Here is a 21,116-nt window from a genome sequence, read left to right on the forward strand (position 1 = left end):
TCCAGCTCTGCAACATCAATCAAACAAAATGAGTAAAACTCAGTTAAACCTTAGTTGGCAAACAGTGTGAGTAGGCTGACTGTGCTACCACACAGGCACGTTTTAATCCTCAGCATCACTTATATTGATCTGCACACAAACCAGTACACACCCACACACACACACACACACACACACACACACACACACACACACACACACACACACACACACGGAGAGTCAAAGCCTTGTGCTTGAATGTCTGCCAGCACAATGCAGCACAGCAGACATGGGTGTGGCCTCAACAGAAGGCCTTCTCATCAAAACTTGTGAATGTGACGCTAATGTGAAGACAATTTGTCTTTTTTTCTGCTTTAAAACAAACTCATTGACTATTTGAACTGACTGTTAAACACAGACGAGGCACACGTTGATACTGTGTACAAACTGAAAGGATTATTCCACATCATCAGTAAAACAAGGGAGAGGGAGCAGGGACACGGATTTTTCTTGTTGATTTAGAATAACACCATGACTATCTGGGATTAAAGAGGTTTTACTGACCAACATTAACATTAACACTGTCTCACAGTCTGGTGATGTAACAGCCTCCACAGCAAAATCCCTTTACATGCCATGTGTCCACATCCATGTCCTCTTCACTCAAAATGTTTATTTTAATGGCTGGGCGGGGATAATGTCAGGTTCAAGTGCAACTGTTGACTTCAACACGAGGTTGAGTGACTCTGTCACACAGACTGGTCACCATGTTTAAATTCTCGATGGGGTACTAACCTAGGAAACGGGATTTGGATCCTAATGTACACGGTGGTGGTGGTGGTGGTGTGGTGGACACTATTTAAGCAGTGTTTTTTAGAGTGCGAGACACTGGCTCCAGTCCTGCACTCCAGTCCAAAACCACTCTGGGCAGTGGCTACGTTTTTTTTATGCCACCACACATCTAACCTAAAACACTGGGGAGACTTAAAGTAAATACACACTGTGTTTATAGTTTGTGAACCAAGTCACAATTAAATGCATTTAAATACAATTAACACCACATACTACTCACAGAGCTGAATCAACACCTATCTGGAAGCAGCTAGAATTTAACATAATAATGCGCCTTCAGTACATGACAACACTGCATGTATATAAAGCACTATAGCACTATAGACTGTTGGATGTCCAGATTATTATTCCATTCAATACCATGATAGAGGCACCTGGATTGGCCTTAAAATCTTTCTGCAGCATGACCACATCCAATAACACAAGAACAGCAAGAAATACCATACCATACCGTACCATACCATATCTATGCATATGCACAGCTGGTGTTTGAGGGTGGGATACTGTAGGTTTTTGTCATTAATACATAGCCAACCTACATAGCCATTACCAGCTGTTTATTTTTCATCGATCCAATAGTTTCACTACTAGTACAAAATACTTAAAGGGGACATATTATGCAAAATCAACTTTTTAATCATTTTCATACTTATATTTGGGACTCTGGAGGCCCTAACAGTCGCCAAAGTGTGGAAAAAGAATACTCAGTCCTTTTTTCGTGGTCCCCCTTAGTGTAAGTATAGGCGATAAAACACGCAATGTTGAATTCCCTGCGCATTATGACGGCAGCATGCACATTTCACCACGAATGTTACCACCCCACCAGGAACTTTACTTCGAGAGCTCCACCTTAGCTCCACCTTGCCCCTATAAAATGCGAGAGTGCAGGCAAGGGAGGAAGAGCGGTATTATGTCAACGTGGAGGAACAAGTGAGCTGAGCGAGTGAGCGCAGTTAAAAGGACAAATCAGAAACCCCCTGGAAGAAGTGGGTGTGTGTTTGCCTGTGTCTCATTTGCATATAAAGGGACCATGCAGAAAACCGAGCGTTGTGAAAGGGGCGGGTTTAGCAGGGTTATTGAACTGCTATGGTGCTTCATCCTTATGGTATTTTCACCAAAGCATGTCACTGACATGTTCACTAGGACACCAGGGAACTATTTTAACTTGGAGAAATAGGGTATAATATGTCTCCTTTAACCCTTCCAGTGAACTGCAAACACATATACTCAAATGCACCCTGTGTTAACCCACAGAAAAGAAGATACCGGCACAGCAAGAAGATTTGGTGGCATTTCAGTCAGTGCTGTGCTTTGATAATGACAGGGAGTTGAGTGCCCCGAGTCAATTTGCCTTGGTGAATAGGATGTGTTTGACAAGCGCTAAGTAAATGTGCTCAGCCATTAGGAAAACAGGCCTATCTTTTAGAGCAAACACTAATCCCACTAACTCCAAACGCCTGTGTCAATATGCAATTTCTCTGTGCCAGAGAACCTGCTGTAGCTTCAAATGTATCATCTCTGAAACTGTTACCATGGTGGGTGCTGCTATATTCAAAGAAAGTCTCTGATTATTTACTTTAATACTTTAATTTAGATTCAATGCCAGGACTTTACTACTAGAAAGTCAGAAACTGTGTCATGTCAAGTATGTGACCAATCATTACCAAAGTTTATCAGGCTTTTTAAAAAACAAAAAAAACAAAAGATAAATGCACAACTAAACGCAATTATACATTGAGATGTGTCTGAAATAGAGATTGGACTCATCGAGATAACCTGTGGCAGCTGTAGGTAACAGAGCAGAGGCCCCTTCAGATAAAACCACTGAAGCTTTGTACTTTACACTCATATCTGGGTTGTGTTTGCGCTGTTGCCCCTTGGTGAGTGTGGAGGTGTTCAATGAGGGATCACAGGTTGGATTTATGAAGTGGTGATGGATCTGAAAATGAATAATGTTTCCTCTCAACACAAAAACACAGAGACGCTCACTGAGAAGCAAGAGGAGCAGAAAACAGACCAGACATCAGCAGAAAGGGAGGAAATGCAAAAGCAACTTCCCAGGCCTGGCTGCCATACAGTCAAATGGAATGTGATAGTGAAGTGGAGTGAGGGGCGGGTGCACAAGTCCTGGAAGACGTGGAGTCGTCCCAATTCACTGTGTTCTTCAGACACAAAAAGGTAAAAAAAAAAAAAAAAACAATTTTGACAAAAATGTGTTTCCAAAACTCAGCCAGCAGCTGGTCTGATAACTTGTTTGTTTTCACAGTCTTCAAGTAGAAAAACCCTAGTTCCAGCACATCCACTGCAATTTGCTGCTTTTCTTCATATGAAAGTACAGTCTCTCATTTATTCCTGTTCAAGCTGCAATAATAAACACATTCAAGTGCGTGCTTTCTGTTTAGCTACAGTCTCATAAGCTCTGGGCCCTTTGGTTTGCCATTATGAATTAAATAACCTATTATGTTGTCCTCAACTTGTCAAATAATCATTTGAAGTTAAAGTCCTCTGTGATGTCTAATGTTGTGCTGCTTAAAGATATTTAATTCAATAAACTTATTAAAACAGAAACTGCACAGAGGATGAAAAAGGATGATAATAAAATACTAGTGCAAAAAAGAGAGACCATTTACGTTATGTTCAGAAACAAGTTGATCAATGACATTAAGTAGGAAATTAGAAACAAATGTGAGCAGGTTTGGGGTATTTAAATGCATATTTGTGATTGATCACGTTAACAAGTATCTGAGCATAGTAATTATGCATTATTAAGTTTAAATAACTTTGCAGATTTAGACTTGTTGCATTCCTGATCTGTTATCTTCCACTTGCTATCTTCCAAAAGACTGAGCTATGGTGTCTATTTATTTCCAGGTTGACAGTAAATGTAAGCTGGTACTCAGAGAGCCTGGTTTTAAGTGTTTAACTGTGATTAAACTGTCTGTTTAATCACAGTTTAATGTTTAATATCACTACATCAACACGTCTGAGCTGGGTACATGACACTGTGTCAGTATTGTTTGAGATAACAATGTTTCTGCACTTAGTCCTAGACATAATCTGTTCATTTAACTGCTCATGTAGAAAAATAATAGAAGAGAAGAGAGAGGATTTGAAAACATTTCTTCTTTTCCAGAGCTGTTTGTGTCAATTTTCTACAGAAAATAATAAATATGCTGATGCTGCACTATATTCAGCAGCTGACTGTGTCTACGAGGTTTGAAGCTGAGCAGTTAGTGCAGAGGGCTTTTTTTTCCACTCAAAACAGATGTTTCTGCCACAGAGAAGTGTGTTATTACAGCAGGAGACTGAACAGAGACAGAAGTTGAAGTTTGACGACTAAACAATGAGTTTAAAACTTTTCTGTAAACTTTAGCTGCACGTGTGTTTCCATCGACCAGGTTTTACAGTTTCCCCACAAAAAACCTGACTGTACAGAGAACATTCGTTAAAGTTCTTATACTTGAGGGAGGTGGAAAAGGTTGGCATATTGAAAAAAGATAAATGCAAAGAGTTGCAGTGGAAACCGATTCAACAAACAAGTGTAATGACAAATCAACTGACACATGAAATCAACTCCACATTTCACTGAGCCAGAAAATGTGGTTGAGAGGAGGAAAGTGTGGACTGATGAGGAAACCACACAAAATGCCACCATGTATCATTATTTAACAAATCAAATTACACCAAATTATCCTTCCTCTGTGGCGAGTGGTGACCCAGACACTACCGACTGTTTACCTTAATGAAGTAGCTCTCAAAATGTGCAGAATAGCAGTGGATGCAAACACATAAATACACATTTTTGGTTATCAAATTTTTCGAAGATTCCGTGAACATTTTTAATAATTTTTGTTAAGTTAATCATTTTATAAACTGATGTCATAGTATACACATACTCTATATACAGTATTAAATGTATGTAGTTTTCTTAAGCATTATTGGACTTAAATCCTCAGTTCATCACAATCCTGAAATATTAGTTTTGAAAACTAATTTTGGAAATGTGTTTCCAGCAGTTACATTTCATTCATATATAGATATTTATGTATAAAAATAACATACAGGTCATCTTAATAATGTAAATTAGCATTAGGCCTTAACTGGTTCAGGTTAATAAAAGACAATGCAGTTAGCAGTAGTTAATAAAGCTTTGTCCACACAGCTCGTCGTGTTGGAGCAAAGCCAGAACAGGTGGTCTTATCAGCAACACACCCATATGTAGGCCACACGTCAGGCATTAGCTGACCGATGCTAAGCTAAAACTACAACACAGTGTGGGCAGGTGAGGGGAGTGACTTAGCACAGTCACTATGCTGAAGCTAAGCCATGTGGCCAGTGCAGAAAAGAGGTCAATCCACTTAGTTAGATCGGACAGCCATAAACACCCGGACTGTGTGCCAATCTGTACCATAATATCCCAACTCTTACAAATTGATGTTGCAACACACATAGTCACATTTTTATCTGTCTTTGATGACCTAAAGGGAAAATATTGATGTCTGATGTCAGCAGCATCACATTCTCCCTGTTCTGTTTACCTGTCCACTAAAAATGTCATGTTAGTACATGTGATTTATTACCGTCCTGTTTATAATGGCTGGCACTTTTGCCGGGACACGTGTGCCCTTGTTGTCAACAACAATTCATTTGACCCGAAAGCTTGAGAGAGTCTAACATGATCTGTGTTATGGAAACAGGAGGAAATGAACTGCTGCTTTTCTCGGGCTCCTTTAACAATTTAAACCTGATGTCCAAGTGATGTTTGCAGGACTGCTACTGTTTAAATCTTTATGATGATGGGAACTGTATCTCACCACTTACCAAACAAACAACAAAGCATCCTTGGAGCCATTGATCTAGACAGTTAATGACTCCTTCACATTACGACGGGAAAGCTTCGCCGAGCACCGCAATTTATTCTTAGCATGTGGCAGTGGCACTTATCTCCTTACTCAAAAGGGGGCAGTGGAAATAGACAGGTCATCAGTGTACCAAAACAGGGAGAGAGAGGCATATTGATAATAGCACCTGCTAATGCCTTTCATTTCATGAAGTCATAACATAACAGATGAACAAAAGTCAAATCTTATCTGAGGTAAGGCAGTAATGTCCGTTCCGACATTGGCCATAAAAGATAACCGCGGTTCTATCTTTCCTCAGCTTGGCACCAACACATCCGAGTGAAAACGTACACTGCACACTGGGATGATGTTTCCCTCCATAAACAGCTTGCTCTGGGGTAACATCCCTCAAGCTTTCTGCTCCTTTCCAGATGTGTCCACTGCACTTGCTTTTCACATTAGTGTTTTGTTACACCACATCTGGACATGTGCAAAACACAAGGCGACCACAAACCCCACACACACACACACACACACACACACACACAGCACATGATAAGCAGAGAGGTCACCTGTGACGATTTATGCAACAGTCTTTATTGATACTGAAAATCATGAGGATGGAAAATCTGCAGGAAGAATGGACTGTATCTTCTAATGGTGTTTTCAAATATTATATATTTTGTAAAAGGAAAGTGGTTGTAAATAAATCATCAAATCCTAATTCAATCTTCAGGGTATTTACATATGCTTTCTATTTGAGAATGAGAAATAAAAGACACTTTCAAAGCATCAAACAAAGACTTTTTAGACAGTCTGTCTGTTGTTGCCATTCCTGCAGGAGGAGAGCAATAGGGGAGAGAGTGTGGACATAGAGGAGTCTCCACTGAGAGCTTTTAAAATGAGTCCGGAACATCTGCTCCTCCACAAAATAAGACGAGATGTTGTGAGGAGGGATGAGACAGCTGCAGATGGACAGAGCCCAGACAACAGAGGGAGGACACAGAGGAGAAATATAGGACACTTTTTTGTTGCCACTCCAGGAATTTCTTAAAACCTGTGATGCTTTTCCTTATTTTATGCTATTTATATAAAGTTAAAATATCAGCTATGCATAATAAATTGGCCAAAGTTTCAAATGACGAGTTAAACATACGGTGTGTAAAAGTGTTCCATGGTCATTTAAGCATATTTCTTTGGAATTAGACTCGTTAGACTCATTATTATCGCACTTTTCACGAAGCAAGCAACACTTTTTAAGAAGCAACCAACACTTTATGCATTGAGCAAACAAAATGAAAATACACCCAATGTTAGCAATGATCGGCACTTTGTAAAAAATAGTATAACATAATTAGGTTCTGATTGAAATACTGGACCTATAATGTTGCCTTTGTTGCTGCTGATGCTTGTTTTATCCACTCTTGCATCTTGGATGTAATTCAGGCTTGAACATGTACGGATGGTTTTGAACAAATATTTGGGCAAACAAATATTGCATTTTTCACTTGGTATATCATACGTCATAAAGAATAAAGCCCCCACTGTCCAAACCTTTTTGTAAGTGATACACTGCTGCAGGTGTTATCAGGGCAGTGGGGCAGCTGGTCAAGTCTGAGTGCATGCGTGTGTGTGTGTGTGTGTGTGTGTGTGTGTGTGTGTTGCTGATGAGGCACCTGCAAACCTCAGCAAACTGTGAGGAGACATCTATTGCTGACGACTGACTACTCGATTCAGGAAAATGCGATGAGACATGTAAGAGAAGACAAAGTTGCCGATCCTGCAGAAATGAATGAATCTAATGATAAAACATATAAGGGCACATATGTAAGACATTCATGTACTGTGGTTCTACAATGTGAGAAGCTGGAACTAGAAAATGTTTTGCTTATGACCGACGAGTTGACTCAGTTTGTTTGATAAACAGACCAACAAAATGTTTTAGATTATTCTTCTGTTACTGGAAACAATAATAAGTCATGTCAGCTCTAAACAGATGTTCTGCAGCCATGACAACTGTGACAGGTATTTATCCTTTTATTAGACTACTTGTGTTACTGTAATAGAGTAGGTTTTTTGTGAACTTGTTCTTTTTCGTAATTTTACTTTAACTTAAGTATGTTTTTACTGAGTAAAAAAAAAAAGTTGGCCTGAATTTAAAAAGAATAAAAATTCATGCATCAAAAACTCTGGGAGTGAATGATGAGGACAGGTGAATGAATGATGAGGACAGGTGAATGAATGATGAGGTGAACTGGCGCTAATTAAGGTCCCTGAGTGAGTGAGAAAGTTGAAGCATTTGTGACCATTGCACCATTTTGATTGACACATTATGTGTTTACATATTTTAATTTGTCAGCACTTTCATTTGTAAAGGTTTGCCTTTAATTAAAAACAATGAATGTGAGATTTGTGTCCCATTGTACTTTTTGCACGACACAAAGTAACTTCTACATTTTAAACAGCTACTTCTTTACTTTAACCTGAGTACATTTTTGGACCAGTATTTTTACTTTTACTATTTTTTATCAAAATGGTGGTACTTTTACTTGAGTAGAATATTTCAGTACACTTTCCACCTCAGTATAAAAGTTATTAATAAAGCATTTACAATTAAAAAGCTTGATTGTGGTGGATTTCCATTGTCGGATTTGTTGTTAATGGGGAAAATGTTAATGCTCGCCATTATTTTAGAAACCAACAATATACTGCATGTCCCTTTTTTTTAAACTTTTTTTTACATTTTACATTAGTTGTTTATATTACTGGTTTATACGTGATAAACACCATTTCATCCTCACACGTTCACATGACTAAATTAACAGCATATCTGCCCTGCTTTGTGCCTAATATTCCCACCAACTTGGGTGAAAATCTGTCCATGTGAGTTCATTGTACACACACACACACACACACACACACACTCCAACACACATACCAACACAATAGAGCAAAAAACGATACCCCGTGTTTCAACTGCGGTCGACTAAAGAGTCAACTGCAGGAAGAAGTCAAGTTTGGAAAGGTTGTTATTATCTCCACCATTTTGACCAGCAATAAAGAATGAAGCTGAGAGACTCATGTGGCTCCACCAAATCCCTGTAACCTACTTTTTCCTCATACAGATAGGTCAACAAAGCAGGAACAGTAAGCACTGCTCTTTCCGAGCCAGTAGTACCAGTCTTCTTGTATACACTTCCAGAGAAAAATAGGAGCTTGGCACAGGGGAGGTGAGATAAACAAACAGTGAAAAGTAGCAGATGGAACCGTTGGCATTCCTCTTCTTTCTGTGGAGCAAAATGCCACGAGTAGTAACACTGGTGTTACAAGGTCTGCAGTTGTGACTGTCGTGTTTTTATCACTTTCTTTGACATGAACCAAAAGTGTCAAACAAGGATACACTGAAAGCTGCTGCTTCACTTTGACGGAATCAAAACCATCAAACTTTAAGGACATTGACAGACTGCTAAAATGTGTGACAGGGTTGCTATCATCTCACTTTTGTTCTCATTTGTGACCACATACTAAACACAATTTTACCATAAAAAAAATACAGTTCCCAACTAATCGTGTAAGTGGATTGAAGAAAGGACAGTCACATTGTCACAGAGTGACTCAGCGCCTGATGAAAGTCGGACTATGGCAATAATGGAGAATCATGTGGAAGGAAGGAAATGGTCATCAGAATGACGGTCAGAGGTCAGGAGAATAATGTTTCACTGTGTTTTGAAAAAAGTGGCAACCAGTGGTGACATTACTGATTGGAATTTGAACTCCCATTCTAAAGCTTTGAGATCTGTAATCTGATTAGCATCATGTTGACATTTTGCACCAGGAAATTCACAGATGTCACCTGCAGCCAGGCTCCTATTGGAAAACAATGGCTGTCAATCAAACTGGTATTCACTCATATTTGCCATACTTTATCATTGATTGTCTCCATTGAAGACAAGGTGAAGAACACCTGGATGTAGATTGACATCATTATCTCTTCAGGAAAACATTTACTGACATTATAATTCAAGAAGGCTAATTTCCCCATCTACCAAATACATTCAAATGGATTCTTTCTGCAACCAGCGAAGTCGCCCCTAATGGCCATTCAATATAATGTTACTTTCTGATAAACTTCACCCAACAAACCAGAAGACTACATCCAATTTAAATGTAAAGCCTGGGGTTTAGATGAACAATGATAACAAAAATAATAACAATAATCAATATAGGTTTACACTGCAGAGATATGTATTTACGTTTGAATGGCACATGAACCAATTCATGTATATTTCATATAAATCATATAAATTTGGTTGCATTATATTAGCGTTTCATTTTTATTCATAATGACATTTATGATTCAACTGTAAAATAATACAGCAACAGTACACAAAAAGAGAGTTCTTAATCAGGCGTTGAATAAAAATCTAATTTAAATAAGCTCATGAATTGGCATCAGAAATCATTACTGGTATCATTCACCAAAAGCCCACATAGATCAAACTGGCCAAGCCCTCTGTATAAGCATTTACACTGGCCTGTATTACACTCTCTACCCGAGAGTCACCTCAGTAAAAACAAACAACATAGTAACTGAACACCCAACCGAGGGACATAACTCATGAATCTTTCCCTGTCTCTCTCATCTCCCCTTTTTTCTACCCTAGCCTGAGGAAAGCAACACTTTCAAGACAAGGTGAATCTCGTTTGACTCCGCCCAGCTGGGGGAGATCACGTAATACACACTAATCCCACTCATTACTGGGGGCTCGGGGGAGATGGTATTAGATGTACAAGTGTGTTTGCATTTCTGTGTGAGTGCCTGAGTGTATCGAGGTAGCAGGAAAGGAGGAGATGTTGAGAGGTGAAACTGCTGACCCAGGTTGACTCACACTGTGCGACTGTTTTTGTTGGCCTGGAACAAGGAGGAGCTACACAGAAGCTCATGTGCTCACCAGACCAACAAGATCTGCAGGTCCTTTACATTCCCAAATGATTGAAGGGCCACTGTTCCAACAGTTTTGTGAACTTTTGTGGAAATAAATAAATGAATGAATGTTTTTATATATATATATATATATATATATATATATATATATATATATATATATATATATATATATATATATATATATATATATATATATATATATATATATATATATATACACACATATATGTATATATATATATACATATATATGTATATATATATATACATATATATGTATATATATATACATATACACATATATATATACACATATATGTATATATATATATATATATATATATATATACATATATACATATATACATATATACACACACATACATATACATATATATATATAAAAATCATTTAAATCATTGTACATTTTGACCTTATCTAGGTTCTCATGTAAATTTAGTACAAATTTTAAATACAGTTTGATCAAATCAATCAAAGGATGATCAAAATATAACTAAATCAAGGTAAATTCAGATTGTATTATTATCATTACTATTAGTTAATTATTTTAGAATTAAAAGATATGTTCGCATTGGTTGAAATGGAGTTCATCTTTGTAGCTCCCAAAAAGTCCCTGCCAGGAGGTAGAACATTTGGGGTGGAGCTTGCAGCACTGAATATGTCTTATTACTCCAGTATTGTATTCAAGTCAAGCCAAAACAATTCCAACAATAGTTTGGAAAATCCTTTAATTTAGCATTTTGGCAATAGTTGCCCAATCTTTGTTAGTAGTGCTCTTTTTTCACATGGCTTGAATTTCCCCTATGTTCATTGTCCCCTATCTTTAGTCTGCAGTAGAAGCACAGGCGAACAACAGTCTGCATGAACCTTTTAGTTCCTTCAAAAGTTCCATGGACTAAAAGTCCTGGAAAACTTTTATCTTAATGTGGTCAACAACAGTGTGGGTACTCAACCTTCCTAAAAGCCGGTGTACATATTACATCCAACATCAATAACCGGCTAAGTGTATCGATGGCAGCAAGTCTCTGTCCTTGCATGTCTCTCGGTCAATAAAAACAGTATATTAATGTGTACGTACATGTGCACATCAGAGTGGGTGCAGCACCTTCGGCTCGACCTGTAAATGTGACTGGTCTACGCACACCATTAGCTGTGCTCCTTCACTAATGCCCTGTGACCCCCTCCCTGGTCTTGGAAAGCAGGTCCTGATGATGCACGGTCACAGTGAACATTGTGAGGTAACCTCACACTCTCTGTCCTGACCCAGTTGAGAGCAGAAGACAGCTGAGCTCCTATTAAGCGGTCACTTTGCTCATGTGTAAAAACCAAATGACCATGCTTCCTGTGAGCACTCTTTGTTTTCATCACAAACACTTGAACCAAGACTTTGTGTCTCCATCCGTTCATTTTCTGCCACTTAACCAGGTTGTTTGCAGCAGGTCAAGCAAAGTAGTCCAGATGTCCAGCTCATCCTGGGAGATGCCAAGGTGTTCCCAGGCAAAACGAGATGTATGTCATCTTCTGTCAAACAGGTTCCTTCGTATAATAGAAGGCAATATTTGTATTATTTATATTTGAACAACAAAGGTTTTCAACAACAAAACAACTAGGAACATAGGTTTTTTCTTTAAAATGAAAAGTAAAGTTGTTTATTAAGCAAATTTGCTGACTAGCGACTGTTCTGGTACAAATCCTTGGTTTTCTTTGTCTTATCCAACAACTCCAGCTAGTCCAGAACACCGCTGCTCACCTTTTGACTGGAAAAGCCTCCACTGGCATCCTGAGATGCATTCATCGTCACGCCCCATCCCGAGCTCTGAGGTCAAAAGGTTGCTTCTAGATGTGTCCAAAACCCAACAAATATTTCTTAATTCAACAAATGCTTGTTGTTTTATGTCGAAAAAGAAGTTTAAAACCACAATTAACTGGTTTCGCTAAACTTTTACACAGGATCAAAGCTTACTCTTTAAATGTCTAACTTGACGAAGGAAATCTGTACCATAGTCAAGGTACAAGGCAGTGCATTTTTCATTATGTAGTATTATGTATTAGGGAAGCTTTAAGGAGTGAGAATGTGTTGCGTAGGGCAGAGATTAACGAGCAGTCATGTTACAAAACAATAGACATCGTTTTCTACACTAACCTATCATTTGTGTGGAGCACAGCAAATGGGCTGTAACTGCAATGCTGCTTTTCTTCATTGGCGTCTGTCATCATTCATTAAGCTAGTAAACGCATGAATGACTTTAGATTGCCCACATACCAGTACAAATACATACAGAGCGCAAAGAGTAAATTCAAGAATTTGAGGTCTAATACAGATTTTAGTCATATTTTGCACAAGAAGGTAAACAGCATCGGGACTGAGGGACAGCAAAAAAAAACTATACAGGTATTTGTAATATTTCAGGTATGTTTGCATTCATATTCACTCTACAGGGTCAGGTAAAGTACAATGGTGTGCAATGTAAGGTAGATAAACAGAAGAAAAAATGGTATCAAATGTGTGAGCAGCACAGCATTACATCATGGTTAATGTTTCCATCTCCTTCAAGCAGAGTTTTATTAATTGGAGGACTTGGGGCGACAGGCCTCATCAGGAGGTTAACACATCACTGCAGCTGTTGGCTGACTTCCAGGAACCCACATCTCTGGTAAGTGATATCCTTCATACTTCATACAAAAAATAACTACCTCACTATGAGCTTCAGGCCTCGAGGTGATTTCACCTCTTGACTGGAAGTTGGCAAAGAAATCCTGTTTGTCATCTTTGCTTTGCTATATTATTATTAATTTGAGGCGAATGGCTCCACACTGTCTTTCTAACAGGCCCAGTCACTTATGTCACTACCAATAAGCAACATACTAAAGCTCAGTGTGCAATATTAAACCTTAATATCCAAGTAATAAAATATGTTGGCACTCACAGGCCTTATGTTATACCAGATCTCCCACCATGAGGACTTTATGCCCTATACCGTTTTCCAAAAACTTGAAAAACTATGCCTATAAAATCAGGAAGTAAAATGGCAGTGCAGTTCGCTCACATACCCAACAAAGCCTACATGACAGGTACACAGACCAGAGAGTCAGAGCGAAGTTCTCACGTGAGAGAGAGAAATCCACTGCGTGCTTTGCCCACATTCACCACTGAAAAGCCACTCCTTCTCCTTAGCGTTCCCTCACCATGTTTGAGAGTTGGCAGTTTTAAGTGTTTTATATATTTTTTCATATGTTGTATATTTATAAGGATCTGGTATACTCCCAGTTTTTATTGTTTTTGTATTGCTTTTTTATTGCTTTTTAGTTTTACATCGTTTCATGTCGCGTCCACTTTATGTATTTATGTGATGTACAGCACTTTGGTCAACTCTGTTGTTTTTAAATGTGCTGCAGAAGTAGATTTGCTGGATTGGATTGGATTGGATTCATGCACAGCTGAAGCTGAGACCCTGCACTCTGTGTGTGTGTGTGTGTGTGTGTGTGTAGACAGAAATGATTTTTGAGGATGAGATAGCTTGACAGCTCGAACACAGGAAGGTTCTACAAAGCATTATTGAAACCAACTGAGGCTCAGCACTAATCAGTGGTCCATGTCAGAGGTCGAGTTTAAATTCAATGATTTTCATCATTAAGATAAAACAACATTAATTCCAGGAGAGGTTAATAAATGAAATTCAAATCTTGAATTTCTTTTAAAAAATATGTTAGAAAACTCTCTCCTTTCCTGCTCGTCTACTTTGCTGAATGAAGCTTTAGAGAAGTGAGGATGAAGTGTTTCTATGAGGTAATGTTTGCTGCCATTCTTCCCGTTCTCTCCTCCATCTCTATGTGCGGTAGCTCCCCAGCTTCAGTCTTGGCATCAATCACTGGCAGGCAGATACGCAATCTCGCTGTGCAAACAATTAAAGGCTGCTCCTCTGCACTCAGAACTACTCATTCGTGTTGCTGTGTTGAGGATTAACCCAATATGCGTACACATTAACCCTGAAGACACATCGGTGAATGGCATTCCTAAGATCTGTGTTTGCTAAACTCAGGCTAATAAAAAGCAGTGGAGAGCTACTTGTTGCGAAGAGTGTTGTCTTGATGGTTACCTTTGACCCTGGCCTCTATGCCGTCATTTTCAACTTGACTTTGACAATGGAGGACTCAGGGTGTGTACTGCAGAAACCATGATATAAATTACATTGCTGGACATAAATAAAAGGAAAATCCAGCATCGGACATGGATTTCAGTGAGCATGACAGTCTGTAAACAGCTGTCAGGTGACGTTACTGTGAGCAACACTCTTGACAATGAGCAACCTGTATTTGCCTTCCTGACTGGCAGCATTGTACAGTTGAAGAGTGTTATGTAACTTTAAACAATTCAGTTAATGTTGAGGAGAAATGAAGAAACAACTCTTGACTCAACAAGACTCTTGACTGTTTTGAATTCAAGTGACAGGTCCCTGAAGAAGAAAAAAATATGAGTGGAATGTCTTGAGTGATATGAAAACAACCAGTTTCCTTCACAACCTTCAGTTAGGCCTCCACAATGTCTGCCTTGAGACTATCTTTCCACTGTGCAGAAAGAAGGACCAAAAATAAATAAATCACAAAAACAGGAATCCACAACTGCAACTACTGATAGGACACTGGCTGCTCACAGATAGAGAGCTCCTCTGTTGTACTACATAATCCCGACACAGCGGGACTCTTGATGGGGGCAGACACAACTCAGGACCAACCATAGAGACAGTTATGGCTAAGCAGTGGTGTATAACTAATCATAAAAGCCACTCAGAGGCATTGATCGTTCATACGGGCAACATGCCGAAATCATGCACAACGAACAACGCTGAATATGTACAGATGCCATCTATGGAAGCTTCAAAATCAGGTCAAACTTGTTGTGGTTCAAGCATGAGGACTTCATCCAAATGCACATAAACCAAGAGGAAAATATGCAACTATGCAGGCAACTGAAACAGGACCTGATGTGATGTGATGTTTCATCTTCAACTTCATCACCCAAGATCAGAACAAAAATCCAGCCACAGTGTTAAATATGCAAAGTGTATTTCTCTATTCAAATTGTTTCATGGTTTTTTTCATGGAAAACAGTTTCAAGTAAACAGAAGTCAAGTCTGACATGAGATAAATGCACAATATTATCAAAGTTACAGAGTATGTTTTTCTTACCTCGAGTACTGGTCCTGCACCCAAGATGATCTGCTCCACTCCGCTAGCAAAACCCTTCTGGCTGAGAGCAGTCAGGTGATGAATTAGAAAGTTTGTGCTTTGCGTCTTCCCAGAGCCGCTCTCCCCAGATATAACAATGCACTGATTCCTCCGTCTCTGCAGCATGGTGTGGTAAGCCACATCCGCCACAGCATAAATGTGTGGCTCCAAATCTCCCAGCGTATGATTGTCATACATCTTCACATACTTGGGGTTATAGATGGGCAGGAACTGAAAGGGGTTAATGACTATGAGGATGCTTCCAACATAAGTGTAAATCTTTTCCTGGCGAAAACGTGAGCGCAGGTTGTCCAGCAGCGAGCGCTCGTTGAGCTCCGGCAGACAACACAGATCAGCTTGGACACCCTGAGACTCAGGCTGTGGCAGCAGTCCACGTTCCATCATGCGCCTGCGCTCCTCCGTGACCTGCAGCCACATCTGAAGGCTCCCGCCATAGTGAATCGAACCATCCAGATTTTTCAGTCTGAGGAGGAAGCGATAATCTTCCCCACCGGACAGCGAGCGGTGCTCCAGGGCTACACGGGGCCAGAGCATCATCCTCTGCACAGGACAGTCGCTGGGGTTCAGAATCCATTCTTCCCCACCAAACTCCTTCACCTCAGCGAGAACATAACACTTGGTACGGTCGAGCTGGAGGCGCTGAATGACGTGTTCAATGGCCTCTGCCGCTGTGGTGGTCTTGCGTGCGCTGATCGGGCAGTAGATGGTGCCCTCGGCCAGGGCACCTGGGTAGATGCGCAGTGTGAACTCCGAGTTCTCAAAGCGCTGCCGTCGGCCCAGGGTGCCAATACCACCCACGCCATCACGAGCACTCATGACGATGCAGGAGTTCCCATTAGCAACAGCCTGGCTCTGGCTCGTCCTTTCTGGGCTGGACGGTCCTCAAGTTCAAGACATTACCACTGCAAAAGAGAACAATGGCAAAAGTTAGGATCTAAACTCTACAATACATTTAAATTAAAAATCCAAGAAGTACCACAAACGTTTCAAACATTTGGTCTATATAATAGTAATGTGGTGAGCCAACAGTGGTTAGTACCATTTTTTAATGAAGCCCAAAGTCTGCAAAAAGCTCATGTCAAACGAACAGTTTAAAAATAAAGAAAATACAAATTTGACATTTGACAGCAAATCTGATCTTGCCAGATCATAGACCCTCATATGGTATTATGTCATCAGCTCAGGGGCCTAATTATTTTCACATGCATACTGATAGAGGATAAAGACATCGGGATCAACAGGATTACCATTGACACACACGACCCCCAAGCTCACACACACACACACATGCAAAGACACACAAACTCTTGCACAGCAGCAGCTGCAGTCCTCTTGACTGAATACACAGTAAAGCTATTCACAAGTTCTCTTTCTTTAAGACACAGCATGGTCTCATCACAGGGTGAGTAGAGGTCACAGATACAGATGCAAAGAGAGGAACAGTGAGACGTGTTTTTGTTTTTTTTAACTGAGCAGCTGACACAAAGGAGCTGGACTCTTCTGCAGCACTATAATCTCTGTACACCACTGTATTAAGGAACTTAATATTGACTTCACAATGTAGAAGTTAAGAGATATTTCCACACACACACTTGAGAATACCACAAATAAGGTTAGTTAATAATGTAGAATTATCCGACAGGATATTTTCACCTCTTACATTAGTGATAACCAATATTCAACACAGACGATGGAGGTGGCAGTTTTAGTGCTAAGAAAGGAACATTGTCTCCTTCACTGTTTATATGTATTTATTGTTTGCAGTAACTGGAACCAAGAAATGTTTGACATGTTGCTTAAATAGTGTCAATGAAAATGACAATTCATTTTCTATTAATCAACCGATTATTAGTTAATCAAATATAAGCAAGGACATTTAATGAAATGACATTTTGGATGGTCCTCACATTGTGTCACGCATTAAAAGGACTGTTAAGGGTTTATGTCAGTGTTAGGTTACAGGGGGACCAAATCCTGGTCCTGGTCCCGCTGAATGAGGTTCTTCCTCATTTCTGAGGAACTGGTTAAGTTTAAGGCTAAGATTTGAATTGTGGTTATGGTTAACACTTTCTTTCAGCTGTCCAAATGAATGAAAGCCAATGAGAAAAGAATAGATATGTGAAAGAGAGAGAGAGTTGGGGCCTGGTGCCTGGAGCAGATGGCCAGCTTGCTGCTTAAAGGACAGGGAGGGGGTATTTATGGCCGAGGCAGAGCTGGGCAGCACAGGGTCAGTCAACAGAAATAGCATAGCAGATCTTAACAATCATAGTGCATTTACCAAAGGCAACTATCTCCATTTGCATTTCAGTTTCATTAGATTTACAGACGGACGCATTTACCACAGCTTTGAATGGATGAAGGTGACAAAGTAGTCCACCTATTTTGTCACACAATGTGATTGGTTGTCACCGTCTCCATGTAGATGGTGAACGTACAATAGCAAATGAAAGAGCCAGCTGAAAGTGTGTGGTAGCAAAGGAATTTTTGGTGTGATTCATTAAGTTTTGTTGTGCAACAATTGACAAAATTGTACAGTGAGTAAATCCGGCTTTAGATTTCAGCACACAGAAGGCTGAAGGCTGCAGAGAGAAGAGAGAGATGTATCAAATTCCCTTAAGAACTTGTGCTGTTTTCATTTAACTTATGCTCCCTCTTACTTTATCTATAAAGGCAGGATTTTGGACACAAACATGTGTGACTGGTACTGTATACGGTTATAGCACATGGACTAAGAATGAGAAAGGGGGGCTCTATTCAGAGTGTTACTTATTTTAGATAACATTCACCGCTGATTCCTGTCTACGTGTTTCATGCCAGCATAATATGAAAAAAATGCCTGCACACACACACTCACGCACACACAAATGCCCTTCACCAACAGCATCACTCACATTGTGTACCAATGAACTTTTCAAAGTAGCAAACAGCAATTCTGCTTCTAAAAAGGAGTGGACAGCAACAGGGAAAATGTTCAAGCAGTGATAACATGTCACCCGTTTTGGCATTGGAACTTAAAAAAACAAAAAAAAACAAGAAGCAAAACCAGAGGTGGCTTCTTCTCGTCTCTGTTCTCCTGAAATGACTGAACCAGAGACAGATCTGGTTTCATCACCTGAATGCTCAGCAATTAAGAGTAACAGTCAGGTCATCTAACCTGGAATCTGTCTTAGGAGACTTTTCCCAAGATATTATGAGACATAACTTGGATCGGGACAAACGGCAAAGAGATCTGGATATGTAAGTGATCTGCTTTGAGATCTTTAAGACTTACTTAATCTGAGAAAACAGCACAAGTGGAATACAATACAAAAACCAATACACAGAAAATATCCCACTCTAAATGTCAGTGGATTTAATATAACAAGATGCTTTTCACAGGTAAACAGATTTTCCTTAATTTGACCGTTTTTACAGAACAGCACAAATGTATATTTATTGTTTTTGTGGCTTACTGTGACTCGGGAAAGATGTCCACACTACAGATGTCATTACGACTACTGAACAATAAGAAGAAACTGTTTTCACACAGTTTGCATTCTCTCTGTAATCAGAACACTGACAGCGACGCGCTTGTTACTCGGACAGGATACCAAGGAGAGGTCCAACCATGTGAGTCAGACTTTGTCAATAGCTGCTATTGTTGCACAGAAGTGAAGAATCAAGTTTGGTAAGCTTTCTACACTGTGACGTCAACTTCCGGAAAGGCTGGGAGTGTGTGTGTGTGTGTGTGTGTTTGTATGTGTTAGTGTTATCGGGGCTAAGCGCATGTAGTCTGGGCCAATAATGTTGAGATGGCTCTTTATTGTACCCAACCAGCCACTGGGAATTTAAAATAAGGCATGCAAGTTGGCACCATACTGTGAACTCTCACATGTAGTCTGGACAATTTTGTGAGTTCATTTGTTCACCTGGCGACCCCATGCAATCAGATTTAGCTGCTTTGTTTATTAGCGACATGTCGCAAGACTACACAATTCTAGCTTCTCACAGTCATACCTTTGGTTTAAGCTTTGCCAAAAACTTGCAATCAAGTGTCACTGACAGCTGTAGCTCACACCGTGGCCTCACCGGGTTTAGGGTCAAGGCTAAAAGGTTGATAAATATAAACACTCATGCAGAAGTCATGTGTTTTTCTGTTAAATTAACCCATTTTCGGGAACTGTCGGTGCAATTCACAAATAACTTCCCCAAAACTGTTTCTGTACAGTTGAGTGTTTAATGTAAGTCTACGCAAACAAGAAAATGATTTTATTCTTAGGAAATAAAATGGTAGTCACAAGGTCTTGCAAAAGCAGATACAAACAATGACTGAATTTCCTTTTGACTGACATAAAGCCAACAATGACTTCACCGTGTCACAGGCACTCTTCACACAATTTTGTTTTAAGAATGTTCACTGCTCAATGTCACTGTTGGGCAAAGTGTTCTGGCTGAAATCTAGTTTGTGTCACTTTGTAAAATGGTCACTCCCTCACACCAAAGTCCATAGAGAAACAGGAGCTGCTGATGTTCTGCTGCCTTGTTTGATAAATTTCTACCAATCAAATAATTCTGAACAAAGGTTTCAAAGTCACAAAATATCTGAATTCACAGATGTAGGCAGCAGTGGATCAACAACTAGCATGTGCTGTGATGTAAAACTGTTGATTCTCTATGTGGACTTTGGTGCAGAAAGTGAACCATGCAGGTCTGACAGCTCACATGGGCAGTGTGGCTGCTCTGATTTGTTAACATGTGTGCTGAAATGAAAAGCAAGATATCCGCAAAGCCAATGAACTGGCCATGCACCCAGTGTGGCCCCGGCATATTTTTACTTGTTCTGAAAATGTTGAAAATTCCTTGTAATACTCAGGAAAAAGAGGGTGTGCATATGATAAAATGTGCTGGGTTTACTGGTGTTATGTGTACAAGATGGTACTAATGAAGGCAGCAAATACACCACAGATGAGGCTCAGAGAGACACCCTTCGCCAAGCTTTTAATAGGGCTACAAAGGCCACACTACCTTCAAAAACAGCTACAGTTACAGGCAGAGGAAACTACAGACCCTATCATAAAACCAAATGTTATGAAAAAGGGGATGGGCATAAGCTACTAAAAAGAAAACTTTGAACTTGCCGATGTACGTGCACTGATAAGTGTTAGACAGAAAATAAAACAATGGCTGAAGCATTTTCAGTGAAAAACATTCAGTTTATCAGAGGAAACAGCAAAATTTAAATCTACTTC

The 21,116-nt window shown here is 39.7% G+C and overlaps 1 protein-coding gene across 10 annotated transcripts in view; it reads right to left on the reverse strand.

The window, feature by feature from the left end:
- myo9aa (myosin IXAa) overlaps positions 1–21,116 on the reverse strand; it is a 90,796-nt gene that overhangs the window by 54,842 nt on the left and 14,838 nt on the right. For all 10 annotated transcript variants that reach the window (XM_058628746.1, XM_058628744.1, XM_058628748.1 and 7 more), the window contains exon 2: positions 15,829–16,790. In XM_058628746.1, coding sequence (XP_058484729.1) covers positions 15,829–16,704 — 876 coding nt within the window. In that variant the 5' untranslated portion in view covers positions 16,705–16,790. The remainder of the gene's footprint in view (positions 1–15,828; positions 16,791–21,116) is intronic.

Source organism: Solea solea, chromosome 5, assembly GCF_958295425.1.
Source record: "Solea solea chromosome 5, fSolSol10.1, whole genome shotgun sequence".
NCBI lineage: Eukaryota > Metazoa > Chordata > Actinopteri > Pleuronectiformes > Soleidae > Solea > Solea solea.